Below are 19,224 nucleotides of genomic sequence, written 5' to 3' on the forward strand. Positions count from 1 at the left end.
AACGCTGATGTCGTCTTGACACGCGCTCGAGTGTGAGTGTTCTCCTTCCCTCTGATTTCTTTGTCCTCCTCCCTTCCCTGCACTCTAAGATAGAAGCCTCAGGATGCCTGTCCCCTCATGATGCTTCCTGTTTGGCTTGCACTGTGCTAGACTCCTCATGAACTTCGAAGTAGATGCCAAGTCACCCCGTAGCCTTCTGTTTTTCATCCGGATGTACTTCCTCCTGGATGTTATTTCCCACCCTTTAAAAATATTTTGCTTTTGCCTTTCTTTGCTATGGCTAGCTTTTCCGTACCTGGAATGTTGCAGAGGCCAAATATGAATCCTTGTATGAGTATGGTCAAGTACTTAATTTAGCCTGCTTTCCTATTCCCACCCCACTGCCCAGTTTGTTATACTTCTTACTGTTAGGTTTGTATTACAGGCAAAAATATTTAGAAGCACCTGGGTGACTCAGTCGGCCAAGCATCCGGCTTCAGCTCAGGTCATGATCTCACGGTTCGTGGGTTCAAGCCCCACATCGGGTTCTATGCTGACAGCTTGGAGCCTGGAGCTTGCTTTGGATTCTGTGTCTCCCTCTCTCTCTGCTCCTCCCCTGCTCATGCTCTGTCTCTCTCTGTCTCTCAAAAACTAAACGTTAAAAATTTTTAAAAATATTTAAGTCCCATTCTAAGATGCTTCATATTCATGTGTGTTCATATTTGGTATGTACTATTATGAGTTCCAGCTCTTTTTTAGATGTTTTCCTTATCTTGAGAAATATGCACAAATCTTTGATAATGTGCTCTTTCTTTTTTTTTTTTTTTTTTAAATTTTTTTTTTCAACGTTTATTTATTTTTGGGACAGAGAGAGACAGAGCATGAACGGGGGAGGGGCAGAGAGAGAGGGAGACACAGAATCGGAAACAGGCTCCAGGCTCCGAGCCATCAGCCCAGAGCCTGACGCGGGGCTCGAACTCACGGACCGCGAGATCGTGACCTGGCTGAAGTCGGACGCTTAACCGACTGCGCCACCCAGGCGCCCCAATGTGCTCTTTCTTTTAATGGCCATTTGCGTTAATAAAAATACCAAATCCGTTATCATTACGTCAGGAATACTTTGAATTATATTATTCTGTTTCTGTATCCCAAGACGGTAGTCTCTCCATTCAGTGGATCATCTGTGTGCCTAATGAGCATTTCTCAATTCGGGTTTGTAGATGACTAATTTGCTAATGAAAGTCAGTCCAGCACTGGTACTCTCCTGGCTCCACCTCCTTGCCTCAATCTACCACTCCCCTCATCGTCTCCAGGCTGACGCTGAGCCATTGGTAATCAATCACCTTTGGCTGTGTTCTTTAACAAATCATAGTCTCACTTGACATTAGCTCTAAATACACAGCATCCCCCTGTCTTGTTGGACAGAATAGCAAGCTTTACTTTAGCGGTGGTATCCCTTCCCTCCTCCTTATTTACATAGTCAGTGTCATCTCCCCGTTCACTGTGGAAGGAAATTGAAGAGCCTTGGTGGAGCTGAACAAAGGCATATTGGTTGCCATCCAGCACCTTGTGTCCTTCTAGGTAATGACACATCGATCGTTTGATGAATCGTTCTCGCATCTCCCTGAGAATTTCGACCGAGTCTGTAATTACACTTTTCTGGTCTGTCCCTTTGCTCTTGCTGTAGCCCTCAGGGTTCCATGACTTCTCAAAGACCATGCTTAACGATGCTTCAGCAATACCTTTCAATTCAGGGCCGCAGATCAGACCCCTTAGTGTTTTAGTCTTCTGAGTTGTTTAACTGAATAATTGAACCATTTTCTGCCTTAGCTCTTTTTGATTTTAAGTTGGCATCAGTCTCTCCTAGATTAAAAATTAATGATTCTCCCTTTCAGTACAGAAGAGTTGGAAGGGCACAAATACAAAGAGATGATCTGACCCACCATTAAACAAAAAGGCCTTTGAGCCACTGGCAAGCTCGGAGTTTTGAGCTAACTGTAAGTCGTTCTGACACCGAGTTTGAAGAATGGAGTTTAAAGAATGTTAATTTGTTAGTGTAGCATTGGCATTAGCAAACAATAGCCTGTCGACTGTTTTGGTAAATAAAGTTTTTTTTGTTTTTTTTTTTTTAAATTTTTTTTTTCAACGTTTTTTATTTATTTTTGGGACAGAGAGAGACAGAGCATGAATGGGGGAGGGGCAGAGAGAGAGGGAGACACAGAATCGGAAACAGGCTCCAGGCTCTGAGCCATCAGCCCAGAGCCTGACGCGGGGCTCGAACTCACGGACCGCGAGATTGTGACCTGGCTGAAGTCGGACGCTTAACCGACTGCGCCACCCAGGCGCCCCAATAAAGTTTTAATAGAACACAGCAATGCTCATTCCTTTCCGTATTGTCTATGGCTACTTTCATGCTTCCATGACTAGTTGAGTACTTGAAACTGAGACTAGATGGTCCTCAAAGCCTAAAGTACTTACCATCTAGCCTTGCCAGGAAACATTTGTCAACCCTTGGTCTTACACCAAAAGTAACCTGAAGAGTGAGTTAATAGATACAAAGCCCTTAACAGTGTCTGGCAATCATATATGGGAAGAATTGGTCTTTAATTTCTACCATCTCCCGAGCACTATACAGATGTTAGCAAAAAAGAGGGAATTTGAGTCCTGTTATTTGGGATGAATTTGATCCTGAGCCATTTTAAGAAACGTGTTGGCCTTCATATTTAACACGTGTAAATTGATAGACAAGGCCAAGGCAGAGACAATAAGCAGGTATTCTTTTACCAGCTTTCTCATGGCCACTTTTTTCCCCGTCAAGAAATGGGAGCCTCGGGGCGCCTGGGTGGCGCAGTCGGTTAAGCGTCCGACTTCAGCCAGGTCACGATCTCGCGGTCCGTGAGTTCCAGCCCCGCGTCAGGCTCTGGACTGATGGCTCGGAGCCTGGAGCCTGTTTCCGATTCTGTGTCTCCCTCTCTCTCTGCCCCTCGCCCGTTCGTGCTCTGTCTCTCTCTGTCCCAAAAATAAATAAAAACATTGAAAAAAAAAATTAAAAAAAAAAAAAAAAAAAAAAAAAAGAAATGGGAGCCTGTTAGAAAAGAAGGCACGCTCCATAAGCAGGAAATTAAAGAGGTGTGTGGATTCTGTTGATCTCAGAATACTACCCGAACATGTCAACTAAATTCACTTTCTTTAATTCCAAGAATAATGCTGGTATTACCCTCCTATGAAAAGTTTATGTGTTATTGATTCTGATTAATGACTTACGTGTTGACGCATTTGAGGTAAAGAGTGCTATGTCTGCAACTTACTATGAAATTCAGCCCCTAAAAATGTTGAATTAGTGGGCGGAGAGAGGGAAGAATGAATAGTTATGTCATAAAGCAAGTATAGCAAATATTATAAAATCTAGGTGGTGTGTATATGAGCGTTTGCTGTAAAAGGCTTTCAGTTTCTCTGTATGTATGAACATGTTCATAATAAAAGGTCAAGAAGAAAAAACAAAGATGATCTGTACGAGAAGAGCAGGGGCAGGATGTGCTTCGGCTCAGGGAACAAAAACAATCTCTTGGGTGCACAGCCCTGAACAGCAGGAGAGTGTCTCATGTCAGAGCTGCTGGAGGACCATAAAGCTAGCTCAGGAATTTTTAACATGGACTAATTTGTCAGGAAAAGGATTCAAAAGCAAGGACAATTAATAAGGCACTTTCACTCTTATTTATTACCATGTTGGGAATTATTTTAGAGGGATCGCCTGTTTCAGAAATGCTAAATTAGGTAATTTTTTAAAATAATAGGGAACAGGCTTCTGGATTTTATGGCATCATCACCGTATAGACGAATGAATACTAGAGCTGAAATCAGGGACTGGGTTTCAACCCTAAATCTGCTGTTGGCCCTGGGTAGGACTGTGACCAAGCTAATTTACCACTCCGAAGGGCAGCTTTCTTATCTATAAGAAGGAGCCAAAGATAGATATTCCACCTCCCTGTAGGAAGAACAAATGTTAAAAGCATTCTGAAGGCCACAGTGATCTCGCCAGACAATGAGTTCTCAATTGGGGTCATACTTACTCCAAGGGGAAGGGGGGAACATCAGTTTTTAAGGGGACAAGTCTTTTTCAATGTATAAAGCACAGATGCACATATAGAGCATAAACAGATATACAGTCTATCTGTAGTATTAAAATTTCATTTGGGAGAGATGATTAGGAAGAAAAAAGCATATAAAATGGCTCCAAAGAAAGATTATAATGCAGAAAAGATTGAGGACCTTTCACTAGACAATCTTTCATTTCTATCACCTCCCAAGTTCTGGCTGCCTTTCTTTTTCTTTAGGTAGATTAATTTTATTCATCGGTTGGAACACATGCATTTAAATACTTACACTGAATACTTATATTTAAATACTCTTACGTTTCTAGAAGGAGGGAGAAAAAAAGGAGAAGAAAGAGAATGAGGGGTGTTCTTTGCCCTTTCCAAAGTATGTACAGGACCACTTAACCCAAATTAACCCAAATTCAGCTTTGAAGGAAAGAATTTACTAACAAGAATGAAGAATTAAATGGGTATACTCACCCAATCTTTTTTCCCCTAGAAATTTAATAGCAGCATTGAGTTTTCCCTTGATTCGATTCAGTTCTATTGGGTACTTCAAGCTTTTTTGAACCTAAGAGCTATTGGGAGAATTTAAAAAGAGTTCCAAGGAGAATAATGAAGATGAATTAAGGATTGGAAATAGGATCTATTAGAAAAAGTTAGAAGAACAAGAATTATTCAGTGGAAGAACAAGCAATCAGGTGACACGGAGATGGCTTTTAGGAAACCTTATCCTATAGAGAATAGTCTCAGGTTCTCATCTGCACCAAAGACCAATGGAGGGGAAGATGTATTTTGATGCAAGAAGAATATGAGATTAGATATTAACATAAAATTTCTATCTATGCTTAAGTCCCGAATTTTGTTTCTCTTTTATGGGATTTTTAAAAATATGATGCCTGTCTGTAGGAAGTATCAGGAGGATGGACAGATGGACCCATCGTGTTTGATTCTCCTGCACTGGTGGGAGGCCAGCCAGTCTGGCCAATATGGCTGACCTCCGTGGGGTTTGGCTTGATGGGAGGAAAGAGCCATTTTATGTGGAGCTGTGGCTTCAGGATGCCAAAGGATGAATAGGAAGCCCTAGCCAACAGTGTCAGGGCAGAGTCAGAGCAGTATACGTAATTGGGTTGTCCACACAAGGAGGGATCAAGGTGGGTGTTGGAGGCCAACACAGGAAGCCAAGAAATGAGTGCCAGGGAAGATGTAGCAAGGAAGACTGGGTCAAAATGAGCTGCTGGGAAGATGCTCCGGGCCAATTGGAAAGGTGAGTGCTACCCATGGCTACACTTTTGGGTGTTCTTGGAAGTCTACAGTGAGAGTAGGATCAAAATCCACATAGACTGGGTAAAAATCCATGTAGAAGTCTTAGGAAGATATCGCAAGCTTCCAGGAAGGTATTCATTCTCTCCATGTTTTGGAACTGCTGCCCAAAGTTGTGCTTCCCAGTCCTGGGATGTGTCAGAACCCCCTGTGGAGCTTGGTAAACCTTACAGCTACCCTGGTTCCTGCCTTGGAGATTGGGATTTAATGGGAATATCACTTAGGATTCCGTTATGAGCAATAGAAATCAACTTTGGCTAAATTTTGGGAAAAGAAAGAAAAGATGGGAGATGGAGGGTAGTTGGAAGGATATGAATCAATTACCTTAGTGGGGAAAAAAAAAAGCTGAACCAAGGGCTTTAGAAAGGGTATGTAAAGCAGGACATCTCCAGGGATCCGGGAAGCAGGACTGATGCAATTCTAGGCAATAGAGTGTGATGCTTTCGGGCCCAAGCTCCAGGATAATACAGTCTGCTTTTATACTCTGCTTCTCTGTGCCTCAATTCACCCTTTGGAAATGGGTGTAATAGATCTTACCTACTGGGTAGTCATGAGGATTGAATGGGTTAAATATATGTAAAGACAGTGCTTAGGACAATGCCTGGCATGTTGCAAGTTCTTAATAACTATTAGCAATTATTACTATTTATAGCACAAGATACGCTGTTGGGTACCAGGACAACAGAGAAAGACAGATGCCTTTCCCTCAAAAAGCTTACTTCTAGAGGTCATAAAGCCAACAATCCCAATTCCACTAAAATTATGGCCCTAAATCAGGCCTTTAGTTCAGAGGGAGGAGAAGAAATAATACCTAAGCTGGTTTGAGGCAGTCAGGAAAGATTTTCCTGAGATGGCAGCATTTACCTCTTATTACTTACTTATATTTTTTAAGTATTTACTTATTTTTGAGACAATGCGAGAGACAGAGTGCAAGCAGCAGAGGGGCAGACAGAGGGAGACACAGAATCTGAAGCAGGTTCCAGGCTCTGAGCCGTCAGCCCAGAGCCCGATGCGGGGCTCGAACTCACAAACCGTGAGATCGTGACCCGAGCCGAAGTCAGACGCTTAACCGACTGAGCCACTCAGGCACCCCTATTTATGTATGTATTTTTATTGAACTATAGTTAATATACTATGTTACATTAGTTTCAGGTGTCCAACATAGTGATTCAAGAAGTTGATCCATATGCTGTGTTCACCACAAATGTAGCTACCCTCTGTCACCATACCACACTGTTAAAATACCACTGATGATTCCCTCTGCTATACCTTTTATCTCTGTGATTTATTCATTTCATAACTAGAAGCCTGTATCTCCTACCCCCCCACACACCCATTTTTCCCATCCCTCCACCCTCCTGCTCTGGCGACGGCCGGTTTATTCTCTGTATTTATGGGTCTGTTTCTGCCTTCTGTTTGTTTGTTTATTCATTTGTTTTGTTTTTTAGGTTCTACATGTAAGTGAAATCATACTGTGTCTTTCTCTGACTTATTTCACTTAGCAAAATACCCTCTAGGTCCATCCATATTGTCACGAATGGCAAGATCCCATTCTTTTTTATGACTGAGTAATATTCCATTGTGTGTATATAATATATATAACAAAAAAATAATAAGCATTGGTAAGGGTGTGGAGAAAAAGGAATTCTCGTCCGCTGTTGGTGGGAATGCAAGCTGGTACAGCCACTGTGGAAAACAGTACGGAGGTTCCTCAAAACATTAAAACTAGAATTGCCATGTGACCCGGTAATTCCACGATTGGGTGTTTCCCCAAAGAATACAAAACACTAATTCAAGAAGATACATGCACCCCTATGTTTATTGCAGCGTTATTTACAAGAGCCAAAATGGAAGCAAGCCAAGTGTCCATCAATAGATGAATGGATAAAGAAGAGGCAGTAGCTATACACAATGGAATATTACTCGGCCATAAAGGATGAAACCCTGCCATTTGCAACAACATGGGTGGACCTGGAGGGTATCATGCTAAGTGAAATAAGCAGAGAAAGACACCTACCGTATGATTTCACTCATATGTGGAACTTAAACAAAACAAGCGAAAAACCCAGACTCTAAATATAGGGAACCGATAGCTATCAGAGGCAGGTGGATGGTGACGTGGGTGAATTAGGTAAAGAGGATCAAGGGTACACTCATTGTGATGAGAGCACTGAGTAATGCATAGAATTGTCGAATCGCTATATTGTACACCTGACACTAATATAACACTGCATGTTAATTATACTCTAAATAAATAAATTAACAAATAGACAATTTACCTCTTCTTTTTAAGTCATTGAGATTTTGCCAGGTTAAGGCATAGATGGGTCGGAGAGCAAGTATTAGAATTCCACGTGGAGGAAATCTCCGGTCCAAAGAATGACCAGGATGTGACTAGCCCGGATGTGTTTCAGAAACTGTAGGTATCTCTGTGGTAGGGACATAAAGAATTGGGGAATAAGGATGTTCAGGGCAAGAGTATGTGTGATGGTAGGGACATAGTCTGGATACACAAGCAAGACCGTCCTAGGAAAATCCTGTATGCCATTCATTTATTCATGGAACAAGTATTTATTGAGCACCTACTCTGTGCCAGCTCTGTTCTAGGCTCTGGGGATAACAGTAATAAGCAAAACACAAAAGTTTCTTGCTTTGTGTAGTTGCCGTTTGAAAGGGAAAGATTGGCCAAACACACACACACACACACACACACACACGATACATAGTATCTCAGATGATGACAAATGGCATGGAAAAAATAAGCCAGAAAGGAGACATCGGGTATGCCAAGGTAAAGAGGTACCACTTCTAAGTAGGGTGGTCTGGGAAGGATGCGCTGAGTGGTATAGGTTTGACTACTAGGCATCAGGGAGCCAATGAAAAATTTTAAGCAGAGAACTTGACGAAATTTGCATTTTCTGACTTCAGATAGATTGGAAGGTGATACAAGTATAGACAGGAAAACCTATAAAAATATTAGTTGAGTGCTTTGGGCAAATAGACACTACAGTGGACGTGGAAAGAAAGAGACGGCTTCAAGAGTAATTAAGGAATTACATACAATGGACAGGATTTAGAGGCGGAGTCCAAGTGGGATCGGGAGAGAGGAAGGAATCTGGGGTGACAATTTCTGGCTTGGACACTAGGCAGATGATACTCTGGTGGTACCATTCAGAGGGATGAAGGGTAAAGGAGGTTGGCCATCAGATGTGATAGAAGGTCTTCTGGTAACAGCTCACACAGGTCTCCGGAATGGGCACTTTTTAAGAGTTTAACGATTTGGGGGTCAACCTATCTATTTATGATAGCAGAATCAATGTTCTTCATGAGTGCGTCCCCTCTGTTGTCCCCTGGACAGTTTCCCTTGCTCTTGGTGTAAAAAAAAAGAATATGGAATTTGGCATCAATCAGATGTTGGTTTGGATCTCCTCCCCATGCTTGTGTGTGATCTTCAAGTAATGTAACCATATGGGCCTTCCTCTCCTCATCTGCAAAAAGGGAATATTAATTGCTGTGTAACTTGCCTTTTGGGAAAAGAGCAGCACACATACTGAAGGTGCCTTTTAAGTATTGGAGCCTCCTCTGCTCCTCCTGAGCCCTGCCCTTATCTGGATTCTAAGTCAGTGTCACTAGATCTGAACCTAGAGAAAACCAGAACCAGGAACAAAGGGCTGAGGGTGCGAGGTGGGGTGTTTGAATGTGTGTGTGTCTGGGTGTTAGTTGCCCTTTCGTTATTTTTCAAATCCAAATATAACTAATTTGGGCAATTCACCTTCTTCTTTCATTTATTTATTTTTAACTTTTTAAATGTTTATTTATTTTTGAGAAAGAGACAGAACGCGAGTGGGTTAGGGGCAGAGAGAGAGAGGGAGACACAGAATCCAAAGCAGGCTCCAGGCTCCGAGCTGTCAGCACAGAGCCCGACGCGGGGCTCGAACTCACGAGCTATGAGATCATGACCTGAGCCGAAGTCGGACGCACAACCGACTGAGCCACCCAGGAGCCCCACACCTTCTCCTTTTTTGAAGATGATTTTGTATGGTTGCTTCTGTAATGAAACCTAGGAAATCAGGACATCACTCAGGCACTGGACAGCCACTCAGGCAATGCTTCGGCTCCCCCGGGGCGGGAAGGTTCCTCTGTGACTGGGGGAGCCAGGTGTGGTGGAAATTTTGTTTCCAACCCAGTAATCAGAGCAGAGTTTCAAAACAACATGCTGTGAGGCATGAAATCCCATAGCAGTAAGGGATTTAAACATTAGTTCATATGTATGCATATCATGGATGGTTACTCCCAGTAATAACTTAAATTTTTCCTTTAGTGTTTTTCTTTTTTTTATATTTCAGATTGTTTACAATTTTTTTCAAGCGAGGCAAGGGGATTTCCTTATTAAAGTTTTGACATGTTAGTCTGTTCAGGGTGGTAGTTACCTGAGCTATTTCCCTGAGTAGTTGGAAGAATGTCTGCCTTTTCTTAAAAGCTACTTTTATGAATTATTATTGTTCTCATAAACAAATATTTCCTTTTATTTTCCTTTTACTCTGTATTTAAAGTATTTATTGCTTGTTAGTATTTTGGTCCAAAAAAAATTTTTTTTGAAAAACCTTTCTTGGGCATGCACAAGAGGACAAAATTCTTTTTTTGTCTAAAAGAGGGTTTCTCAGGGGCGCCTGGGTGGCTCAGTTGGTTAAGCGTCCGACTTCGGCTCGGGTCATGATCTCACGGTCCGTGAGTTCGAGCCCCGTGTCGAACTTTGGATTCTGTGTCTCCCTCTGTCTCTGCCCCTCCCCTTTTCATGCTGTGTCTCTCTCTGTCTCAAAAATAAATAAAAACATTAAAAAATTTAAAAAATAATAAAAGAGGGTTTCTCAGCCTTGGCGCCATAATATTTGGGGTGGGATAAATTCTTTGTTGTAGAGGGTCTGTCCTATGTGTTGCAGGATTTTAGCAACATCCCTGGACTCTGCCCCACTATATTCCAGTAGCACCCTCCCCTCATGACAGTCAAAACTATCTCCAGACATCAGCAAATATCCGCCGGGAAAAATACACCCCCCACCCTCCCAATTGAGACCCACTGGTCTAAGAAAATTCTTTTACTTCTTCTTTGTTCTAATATTATCACTGATTTTTAAATCACAATTCCGGGGAAAACCTGAAAGAAAAAAAAAGGAGGCAGAAAACAAATCGAATGAGTGGGAGCGGCTCTGATCCTGAGCACCTCTGATCTGATACACAGTGTCTGTCTATAAATTAGCAGAATATTTACACCAAGGTTACTAAAGTGCCTGATTTGTGTCTAACTTCTAGAACTTTGCAAAGCCATTTGGTAACCTTTTAAGGAGGTTTATTACAGAAAGACTCACCAGTAGGTGTTTTTATAATATATTATAATCAAGACAGGAAGGAATTTACCCCATCGGTGTCCCCATCTGAATTTTGAAAGCTTTAAAGTAATGCCGTAAGGAAAAATAAGGCCTTAGGGGTATGTGGGTGGCTCAGTTGGTTAAGTGTCTGATTCTTGATTCCCGCGCAGGTCATGATCTCACATTTTGTGAGATCGAGCCCCGCCTCAGACTCTGCACTGACAGCTTGGAGCCTACTTGGGATTCTCTCTCCCTCTCTTTCTGCCCCTCCCCTGCTTGCTCTCCCTGTCTTTCTCTGTCTCTGCCTCTGTCTCTGTCTCTCTCTCTCGGTCTGTCTCTCTCTCAAAATAAATAAATAAACTTAAAAAAAAAAGAGGAAAAATGAAGCCTTAGATTCTAGATGAAAAGAAACAGGAGATTTTTAAGTTTCCTCAATTTTCATTCTATACTATGCACTTTGACTACAAGAAGATGAATTTCAGTACTTGCATTTTCTTTCTCTCCTTTTCAATAAAGAACTTTGATTTTTTTTTTATTTTTATTTAAAAAAATTTTTTTTTCAACGTTTATTTATTTTTGGGACAGAGAGAGACAGAGCATGAACGGGGGAGGGGCAGAGAGAGAGGGAGACACAGACTCGGAAACAGGCTCCAGGCTCTGAGCCATCAGCCCAGAGCCCGACGCGGGGCTCGAACTCATGGACCGCGAGATCGTGACCTGGCTGAAGTCGGACGCTTAACTGACTGCGCCACCCAGGCGCCCCAAGAACTTTGATTTTTAATTAGAAGGGAATTATCTATATTTGTTTTTTTTTTTCTGGATAAAATTCCCTAATATCACCAATACGAATCCCCCCGTCAAAGTCTTTTCTCCTGAACTCGATCTGTATCTCAGAAAATTCAGCGGTCTAACTGCCTGTGTAGGAGGCTGCTAAATTGGGTTTTAAAATTATTTCTATTAAGTAAAAACTTAACATATACCAGCTGCTGAGGGATTATAAAAGCTTTGTTTTTTCAATAATTGGAAACCTTGTTTACAGAGGACTCACGATATTCTTTAAATGTCTTTGTGTTGAATATAAAAGAACTTGTGTTTATCTAGGGCAATGATAATCTGACTATAAAGCAAACTCATTTAAGGATTAGGCTTCCTGTCTCTCACTATGCAGCTGTCACCCTCCTGTTCTCTCAAGCTTTGCAAAATGCTGAGAATTACTCCTTCAAATTAGAGGAGTAAATTGGAAACTAAACCAGGTAGCTTGGAATCCATAAAATTTTAAATCGCAGGGAAACAGTCGAGAGACTCAAAATATCACGACACTAGCCCCCCAAATTCTCATTTGTTACCTCGTTGACAGAATTCAGTTCATTCCAAAGAGATTTTAGAGTGTTCAGTCCTGGCAAAGAAAAGTTAAGGACAATTCAGATAATCTCATATTTAACCCAGATGTAGAACTGTGTGATAGCCAACAAAGGCATCGGCATTGGTTCATGTCTACGCTGGAGAAGCTGGGAGTCGCAGTAGTTAAAGGTGTCTGTGCTGGGTGTGAAGGCACTGACCTCAGTCAAGTTGTTTAGTCGCTATCTGCAAAATAATAGCACTCACTTACCTCATAGGGCTGCTTGGGGACAGAAATGAGATAAACACGTAGAACCCTCAGGATAGCTGCTGGCACAGAGTAGCCCCGCGACTACATGTGAACCGCTTACCACGATGTTCCGAGCCCCACAATTTCTTACACGCATTATCTCATCTGAGCTTTATTAAAATCGCACATTTTTATAACTCCGGCTTTATTGAAAATTGAGGGAAATGAGATACAAAGAAGTTTAATAACCTCCTCAGGGTCACACAGCAATTGAATTGACACCAGGGCTCTGCCTTCATAATCTTTGCCTCATTCTTTCTGCAAACATGTCATGAGTACGGGCATACTTTGCTCTCCAAACGCTCACTATCAGGCTATTTGCTATAGCAACTTAACAGAAAGTTTTAGCCAAAATCGTTCTCCTGGCTAAAAGCCTGCCATAACAAGTTCTCACCTGCTACCATCAGATGAGAAGCGTGGCCCCATCTCAAACTTTAATGTGTGTGCGAGTCCCCTTCGAAATGCAGATTCTGCACTTCTAACAAGCTCCGAGGTGATGCCAATGCTACGGGTCCCCGGATCACGCTTGGAGTAGTGGCAGGGGAGCTAGAAGACGGAAGGGGGCTTCTCTCCTGTGTCACTGTTCTGATCGACCTTGTGTTTAAGCACATTGTATCCATAACTCTCTCCACTTTTTCCTGAGGGTTTAGCCCTTTGGTGTTTCTTTAGACCAGACACCTGGGGGCATTACCAATTCAGGTCTCATCCAGAGAGTATTTTTTTTTTTTAATAGTATCTGCTCAGTATAGGATAATGAGGATTCTCTTCTATTCAGCCAGGGACTGCACACAAATATACCTGTTAACTACACCATTAAGAGTTAAACAATTATGTAATTGGCGGTTAAGTATTTTATACTAGGCAGAAATTCTTGGGACACCTGGGTGGCTCAGTTGGTTAAGCATGATCTTTGGCTGAGGCCATGATCTCCCAGTTCGTGAGTTCGAGCCTCGCGTCGGGCTCTGCGCTGACAGCTCAGAGCCTGGAGCGTGTTTCAGATTCTGTGTCTCCCTCTCTCTCTCTGCCCCTCCCCCACTCATTCATTTCCTCTCTCTCTCTCTCTCAAAAATAAATAAGCGTTAAAAAAAATTTAAAAAAAAATCCTTAAACAGATTCTTACATAGTTATTTACAGGCATTTTAGTAATATTGGAGAAATTGATATTTTTGAACTTTTTTTTCTACTTAAAATAATGGGATATAGGCTCTTGCTGTTTGAACTTCTGACGCCCAACACATTTTTAGGAGTAAATTAGATTCAGAGAATGCATGCCTGCGCTCATTCTGTGCCAGACATGGAGCTAAATCCTGGGAATGCAATGATTGTGTAGACCAACATTGCTGCTTCAGAAACTCCTAGTCAGAGAAGAAATGGACAAGTAGCTATTTAAAATCTTATAAAAAGAGTTGTAAGAGCACAGAAAAGAATGAGCCTTGATCTAAGACTCTGTTAATTACACTTGAATAAAAAATTTAAAAATAAATAATGAAAGGGGGGGAAAAAAAAGAGGGGGCCTAACTTTTCTTTCTGTGCAGGGAGGCCCTTTTAGATAGTAGTCATTGAAGTGCTCTGGGTCCCAGACACTGCTGCAAACATAACTCATTTAATTATTACAACAGCTCAATGAGGCAGTTACTTTTATTATCATCTCCATTTTATTTTACTTATTTATTTTTTACATTTTATTTATTTCTGATAGAGAGAGACAGCACAAGTGGGGGAGGGGCAGAGAGAGCCGGAGACACGGAATCCGCAGCAGAGCCCAACGCGGGGCTCGAACTGACAAACCGCGAGATCATGACTGAGCCGAAGTCGGACGCCCAACCGACTGAGCCACCCAGGCGCCCCTATCATCTCCATTTTAAAGACGAGGAAACCAAGGGTCAGAGAGATTCCTAACTTGCTTAGGGATACACGGATTTGGCGTCAAAGCCAAGCAGCCTGAGTCTAGAGCCTGCCCTTTCAACAGTCACGTGATCTGCCGCTATTTTATTAGAAGGGAGTTCAGGATCTGAAATCAGAACGTATGAAAAACAATGGACATATGCCAGAGAGCAAATTATGGAACTACAAGTAATTTCATTTGATTGGAACATAGGATGAATGTGGGGTGATGAGACCATTCGGCAGGGAAGCCGGACCGTCTGCATTGGCTGTAGATGAGTAGGAACATGGTCTATACGGAGTATGGACAGGACTAGACAGGACTAAACCCATTTTCAATAGTCACAGTACTGGCAATAATTATATTTGAGGTGTGACCATAAAGTCATAAGATAGATTATTCTTTAAAGACATATATTATGTGAGTTCATGAGTTTGAGCCCCACATCAGGCCCTGTGCTGACAGCTCAGAGCCTGGAGCCTGTTTCAGATTCTGTGTCTCCCTCTCTCTCTGCCCCTCCCCCACTCATATTCTCTCTCTCTCTCTCTCTCTCTCTCTCTCTCAAAAATAAACATTAAAAAATTTTTTAAAAAAGACATTCTTATCAGATTCTTATATAGTTATTTAAAGGCATTTTAGTAATACTGGAGAAGTTGATATTTTTGAACAAATTTTTTTCTATTTAAAATAGAATCCATCATCTTGGGAATCTGTGCTTTTATTTCTGCCGAGTTCCCATTGCTCAGAGCATGTTGGGAATGTCTCCTAAAATACCTTCAGAACAGGGCACAGTGCAGATTTTATTATCTTAGGGTCATGCCTCATTCTTGTCTCAAATGTATTTCCTAGTTGGATCACTTCCCTTTTCGCTGAATGTGGCTCGGAGTAGTAACTTCTGCCTGTTTGCCGAAATAACATCTACTCTCAACTCAAAACACAAATATACGGTTTCTATAAGCTGATGACTCTGACTTTACTGTATGCGTAAATATCACCTGGGGGATTAATCAAATAACACATCGCAGCCCCCCCACCTTCGTTCTGGTTCAGTTGGTCTGAGATACGGATCAGGAATCTGTAATCTTTACGAAGCATCCTGAAGTTTCTGTTTTGAATGACCAGGCCACACTTTGAGAAAGGCAGCTGTAAGGATATTCTAGAGAAAGGTAGTAAAGTCTTAGTCACAAAAGAGGAATTCCAAAAGTGCTATGGTCAAGAGTGACATCGATGGCAAGTATTGCCCACCCTGGGGGACTCTTCTCCCATAGATGATGCGCATGTCGAATAAAATCTTCAATTACATTTTTAAAAAGAATCAGCATGGTTCCACCACACATACTGAATTCACCTGAACTTCGGGAGGACCCATGTCATGTGTTTGCTTGTTCCACAGATCATCTGCGTGTTGTTCTTCTGTAAAGAGAGGTGTTCCTTTCTGAACCCGGTAGATCAGCTACGAATCCAGTGTTTTAGGGTTCAGCAATATATCTACAAATTACCAGATTTTTGTTTTGTTTTGTTTTCCTAAAATGGTGAGCTTCTTTCTGCTTGGAGTTAGAGCACTAACTAACTCATCTGGCATTGCAGATGCAATTTCTGTGAATCGTATCCTCAGTGCCCAGGCTCCCCAAGATGATGGGTTGTCCAACTCGAGTTCTTATCCTGAGATAATCAGTGGCAGGAATGCTCCAGAACCAACCTTCTTTCATGTTGGGATATGTTGCATTTTTATCCCTTCCTGAATCCATGTGACTACCTCAATAAGCCCTCTATTTTTTTTTAAGCAAGTTCTTGATTTCAACAAACCTAATTTTCAAAGAGAATGTGAGAAGAGCTTCTGAGCTGCTTTCCTTTTTTATTTATCAACTGTCTTCTCTCTCATTCGCTGAAAAGAATCTCGTACAATTGGAAACTGAAATTCAGGTGCTACGTCTTTCTTAATAAATGCACGTTTCACGAGTCAGTCCTGATTCCATCGATGGCTGACACAGAGCCGCACCTGGGGACTGAACCAGGCTTCTTCAGGCATTACTGGGTCACAGTGTAGACGTTACTAGTCTATCTAGTCAGCGCCTTTATTCCTGGGAGTCCTGACATCCAGCTGACTAGTTTTGTCTGGATCTGAGGACCCGGTATTATCCACCTTGAAAACATGTGGATGTTCTATGATTTTCCCAGGGCCATTTCACTTAATTTAAGCTCTTGACTAGTTAAAAGCTTAGTGAAGTGTGGAGAGAGAGAGACTATGTTTAGACTCCTGTGAGCAAAAAGTTTAGGAAGAGAAGTTTTTCTTTGTTGTGCTTTTTTTTTTGTAAATCCCAGCTGCTCTCTCTCTCGTTAACATTAATAAGGCCAGCTCTATTTTCTGTAAGAAAGGCAGAGACGACAAAGGGATCCAAGATTGAATCAGATTGCTATCAAAACAGCCCCTACCAGGGGAGGCAGCGATCAGATGAATGACCACATCCTCTCTCTTGGCTGCCTTGGACCTCTCCACCTTTCCTTTCTTCCTATAGGGTTGCCAGATTTAGGGGGAAAAAAAAAGAAAGAAAAATGAAATGCCTAGTTAAATTTGAACTTCAGATAAACAAAGAGTAATATTTTAGTATACATCCCGTGCAATATTTGGGACCTGTTCTGTGGCTCGATTCCATGTGTGGTCTGTCCCTCACAAATCAGTGCTCTTGTATATTCTCGTGGTTCCCATAAGCGGATCTGTCCCTCATTTAGGTCAACCTGTCCTCTAACAGGCAGGATCTTATTTGGTATCCCGCAAGGCACCGTAAGTACTGACTTTTGTTTTTGGGGGCCTATGGTAGATTTCCCACGTGTTTCCTCCTGCCGCAAGAGCAGAACACTCCCGAGCTCCTCAGACCTTTCCTCTCCACACCTTTGAGGTTATTGTTTCATGAACAATGCAGGGCTGAGCACAGAACCCTGAGCATAATAAGCGTGCCATGTATTTTTATGATTGACGAATGAACTGAAAGCAATTTGTTATCTTCTCAGGAGTCAAATTCGACACTCATGAACTACTTACTTACATGCCAGGAGTTAGCGGTAGGCTCTGTCTTCCATGCTGTCCATCCTGAAAGTTAGATGAATTATTCTTCCCTTTCGGGGAGATTAAGAGACGAGAACTGGGGGGTCGGACTGGGAGATAACCCCAGATTTGCAAATGTCTATTATGGCACAGCCAAAAGGATGGAAATAAAGCTGTCCTTAGATGTAGGGAGTCATTTCAAAGGAATGGAAAATTGACTCTCAAAGATCGGAGAGATATCTTGCCCGTTGTATATTACTTCCTTCCATTGATTTTTCTAGTCTAAATTTCTTCTATGGCATGTTGGTGTTGCAGATACCTAGGTACAGGATCATAAAAGTGAGAAAGAACTTTGAAAGCTAATAGAATGATATAAATGACAACATATTCAACTCCTATCAAAAAGCTTCCCAGCATGTAGAGTAATGGTACACATCCGATAACAAGGTGCCTTTTACACACTTTGTGCTTCTGTTAATGATATTATTTAGATCTTCCTTTGTAAATGACACAGAGCAGACATCAAACCTTGAATGTTAAGAGTTATGAACGGCCCCTCTTGGTTCAGTGCTTTTCAAGTGTGAAATGCACAGAAGAGTGAACATATATTTAGACGTGTCTAGATGATGAGTTTTATACCAGTGAGGCTTGTCCGAGGCAGGCTTGTGAATGTGGTCCCCAACTCTCCCTTTCTGAACCTTTTCCTCTGCTCTATGGCTCCTGACTGCCCACTCAAATCCCCCTGCATCCTTTGGAGAGTGAAGGGAGGCCAAGAAACTGCCCAGGACCCTGAAATCCCTCCACTGTGCCAATGAGCCCTGCTGAAAAAACTGCCCATCTGATTGTGGACAGAAATGACAGCAAATGAAATGGCTGCCAGGCTCACATTCTCCTCTAGTAAATAAACATAAACTTGCTGTCATAACCATCAGCGAAAATCCATGACTTAATGTGGCTCTACTCTATTTTCAGTGTCCCTGGAGTTAGATTAGGAGAACAAAAGCTGAGCGTGAGAATTCATGTTAATTTCTTACCAATTCTAACACCACGAACATAAGAAAACAAAGTTCTCAAGAAAGTAGGTTATCATAAACATATGTGCTAAAAACCAAACGAGATGATCCAACAGCTCAAAATGTGATTGCAGAATGTTTTCTGGGATGCTTATGATGTTTAGTTAAGCCGTAAATGTTGTCCTCTGTATCTTGCCTCTGGTGTCAAGTGAATTTCAGACCATTAGCCATTGTTTAAAATAAAGAGTATCGATTTGATCTGGAAACAGACCAAATTATTTTTAAATACAGGCACACTTCTTATTTTTATTATGACTACATAATGAAACAATTGGATGAAGATTTAACTAAATGCTTGCGTTTTATTCATTTTCTTTTTCCGGATGATGTCTTGTAATATCTTTATAAAGTTCTTAATATTTCCCTTTGTTTCCTTTGAAAATTCCTTTATTGGGTGGTTGAGTTTAGGTGGGGAATGAGCCTAATGATTAGAGAAATATGATGATTCTACATCACTCCTATCCAAGATAGAGGAATGCACTGGTTAACTCTGTGGTCTCACGGATCTCTGATTTGAGGAGTAAAAACTGTAATAAAAGTTACTATCAGGATTAGCTACGTTCGTGTGAATAGCATTTTTATCTATCTGATTTGAATTCGAATGCATTATTAATATTTTTCTTCTTTTTAATGTAGGTGGAGAACAGACCAAAATATTATGGAAGAGAGTATGTATCATGCTATTCTTTGTTTTAATAATGTAATAAGTGTCGTTTCGTGTGTCATTGAAATATTAAATATTAAAAATCTTCTAATATGTGGTCTTCATCAAGTGTCCATTGTGCAAGTGTTTAATAATAAGGATAAATGCAA

The 19,224-nt window shown here is 41.5% G+C and overlaps 1 protein-coding gene across 1 annotated transcript in view; it reads left to right on the forward strand.

Annotated features, from left to right (window-relative positions):
• The window catches only part of CHN2 (chimerin 2), a 300,935-nt gene that overhangs the window by 170,828 nt on the left and 110,883 nt on the right, over positions 1-19,224 (forward strand). The window contains exon 4 of the mRNA XM_030308162.1: positions 19,048-19,079. Within this exon, the coding sequence (XP_030164022.1) occupies positions 19,048-19,079 (32 nt within the window). The remainder of the gene's footprint in view (positions 1-19,047; positions 19,080-19,224) is intronic.

Source organism: Lynx canadensis, chromosome A2 (assembly GCF_007474595.2).
Source record: "Lynx canadensis isolate LIC74 chromosome A2, mLynCan4.pri.v2, whole genome shotgun sequence".
NCBI classification, from domain to species: Eukaryota; Metazoa; Chordata; class Mammalia; order Carnivora; family Felidae; genus Lynx; species Lynx canadensis.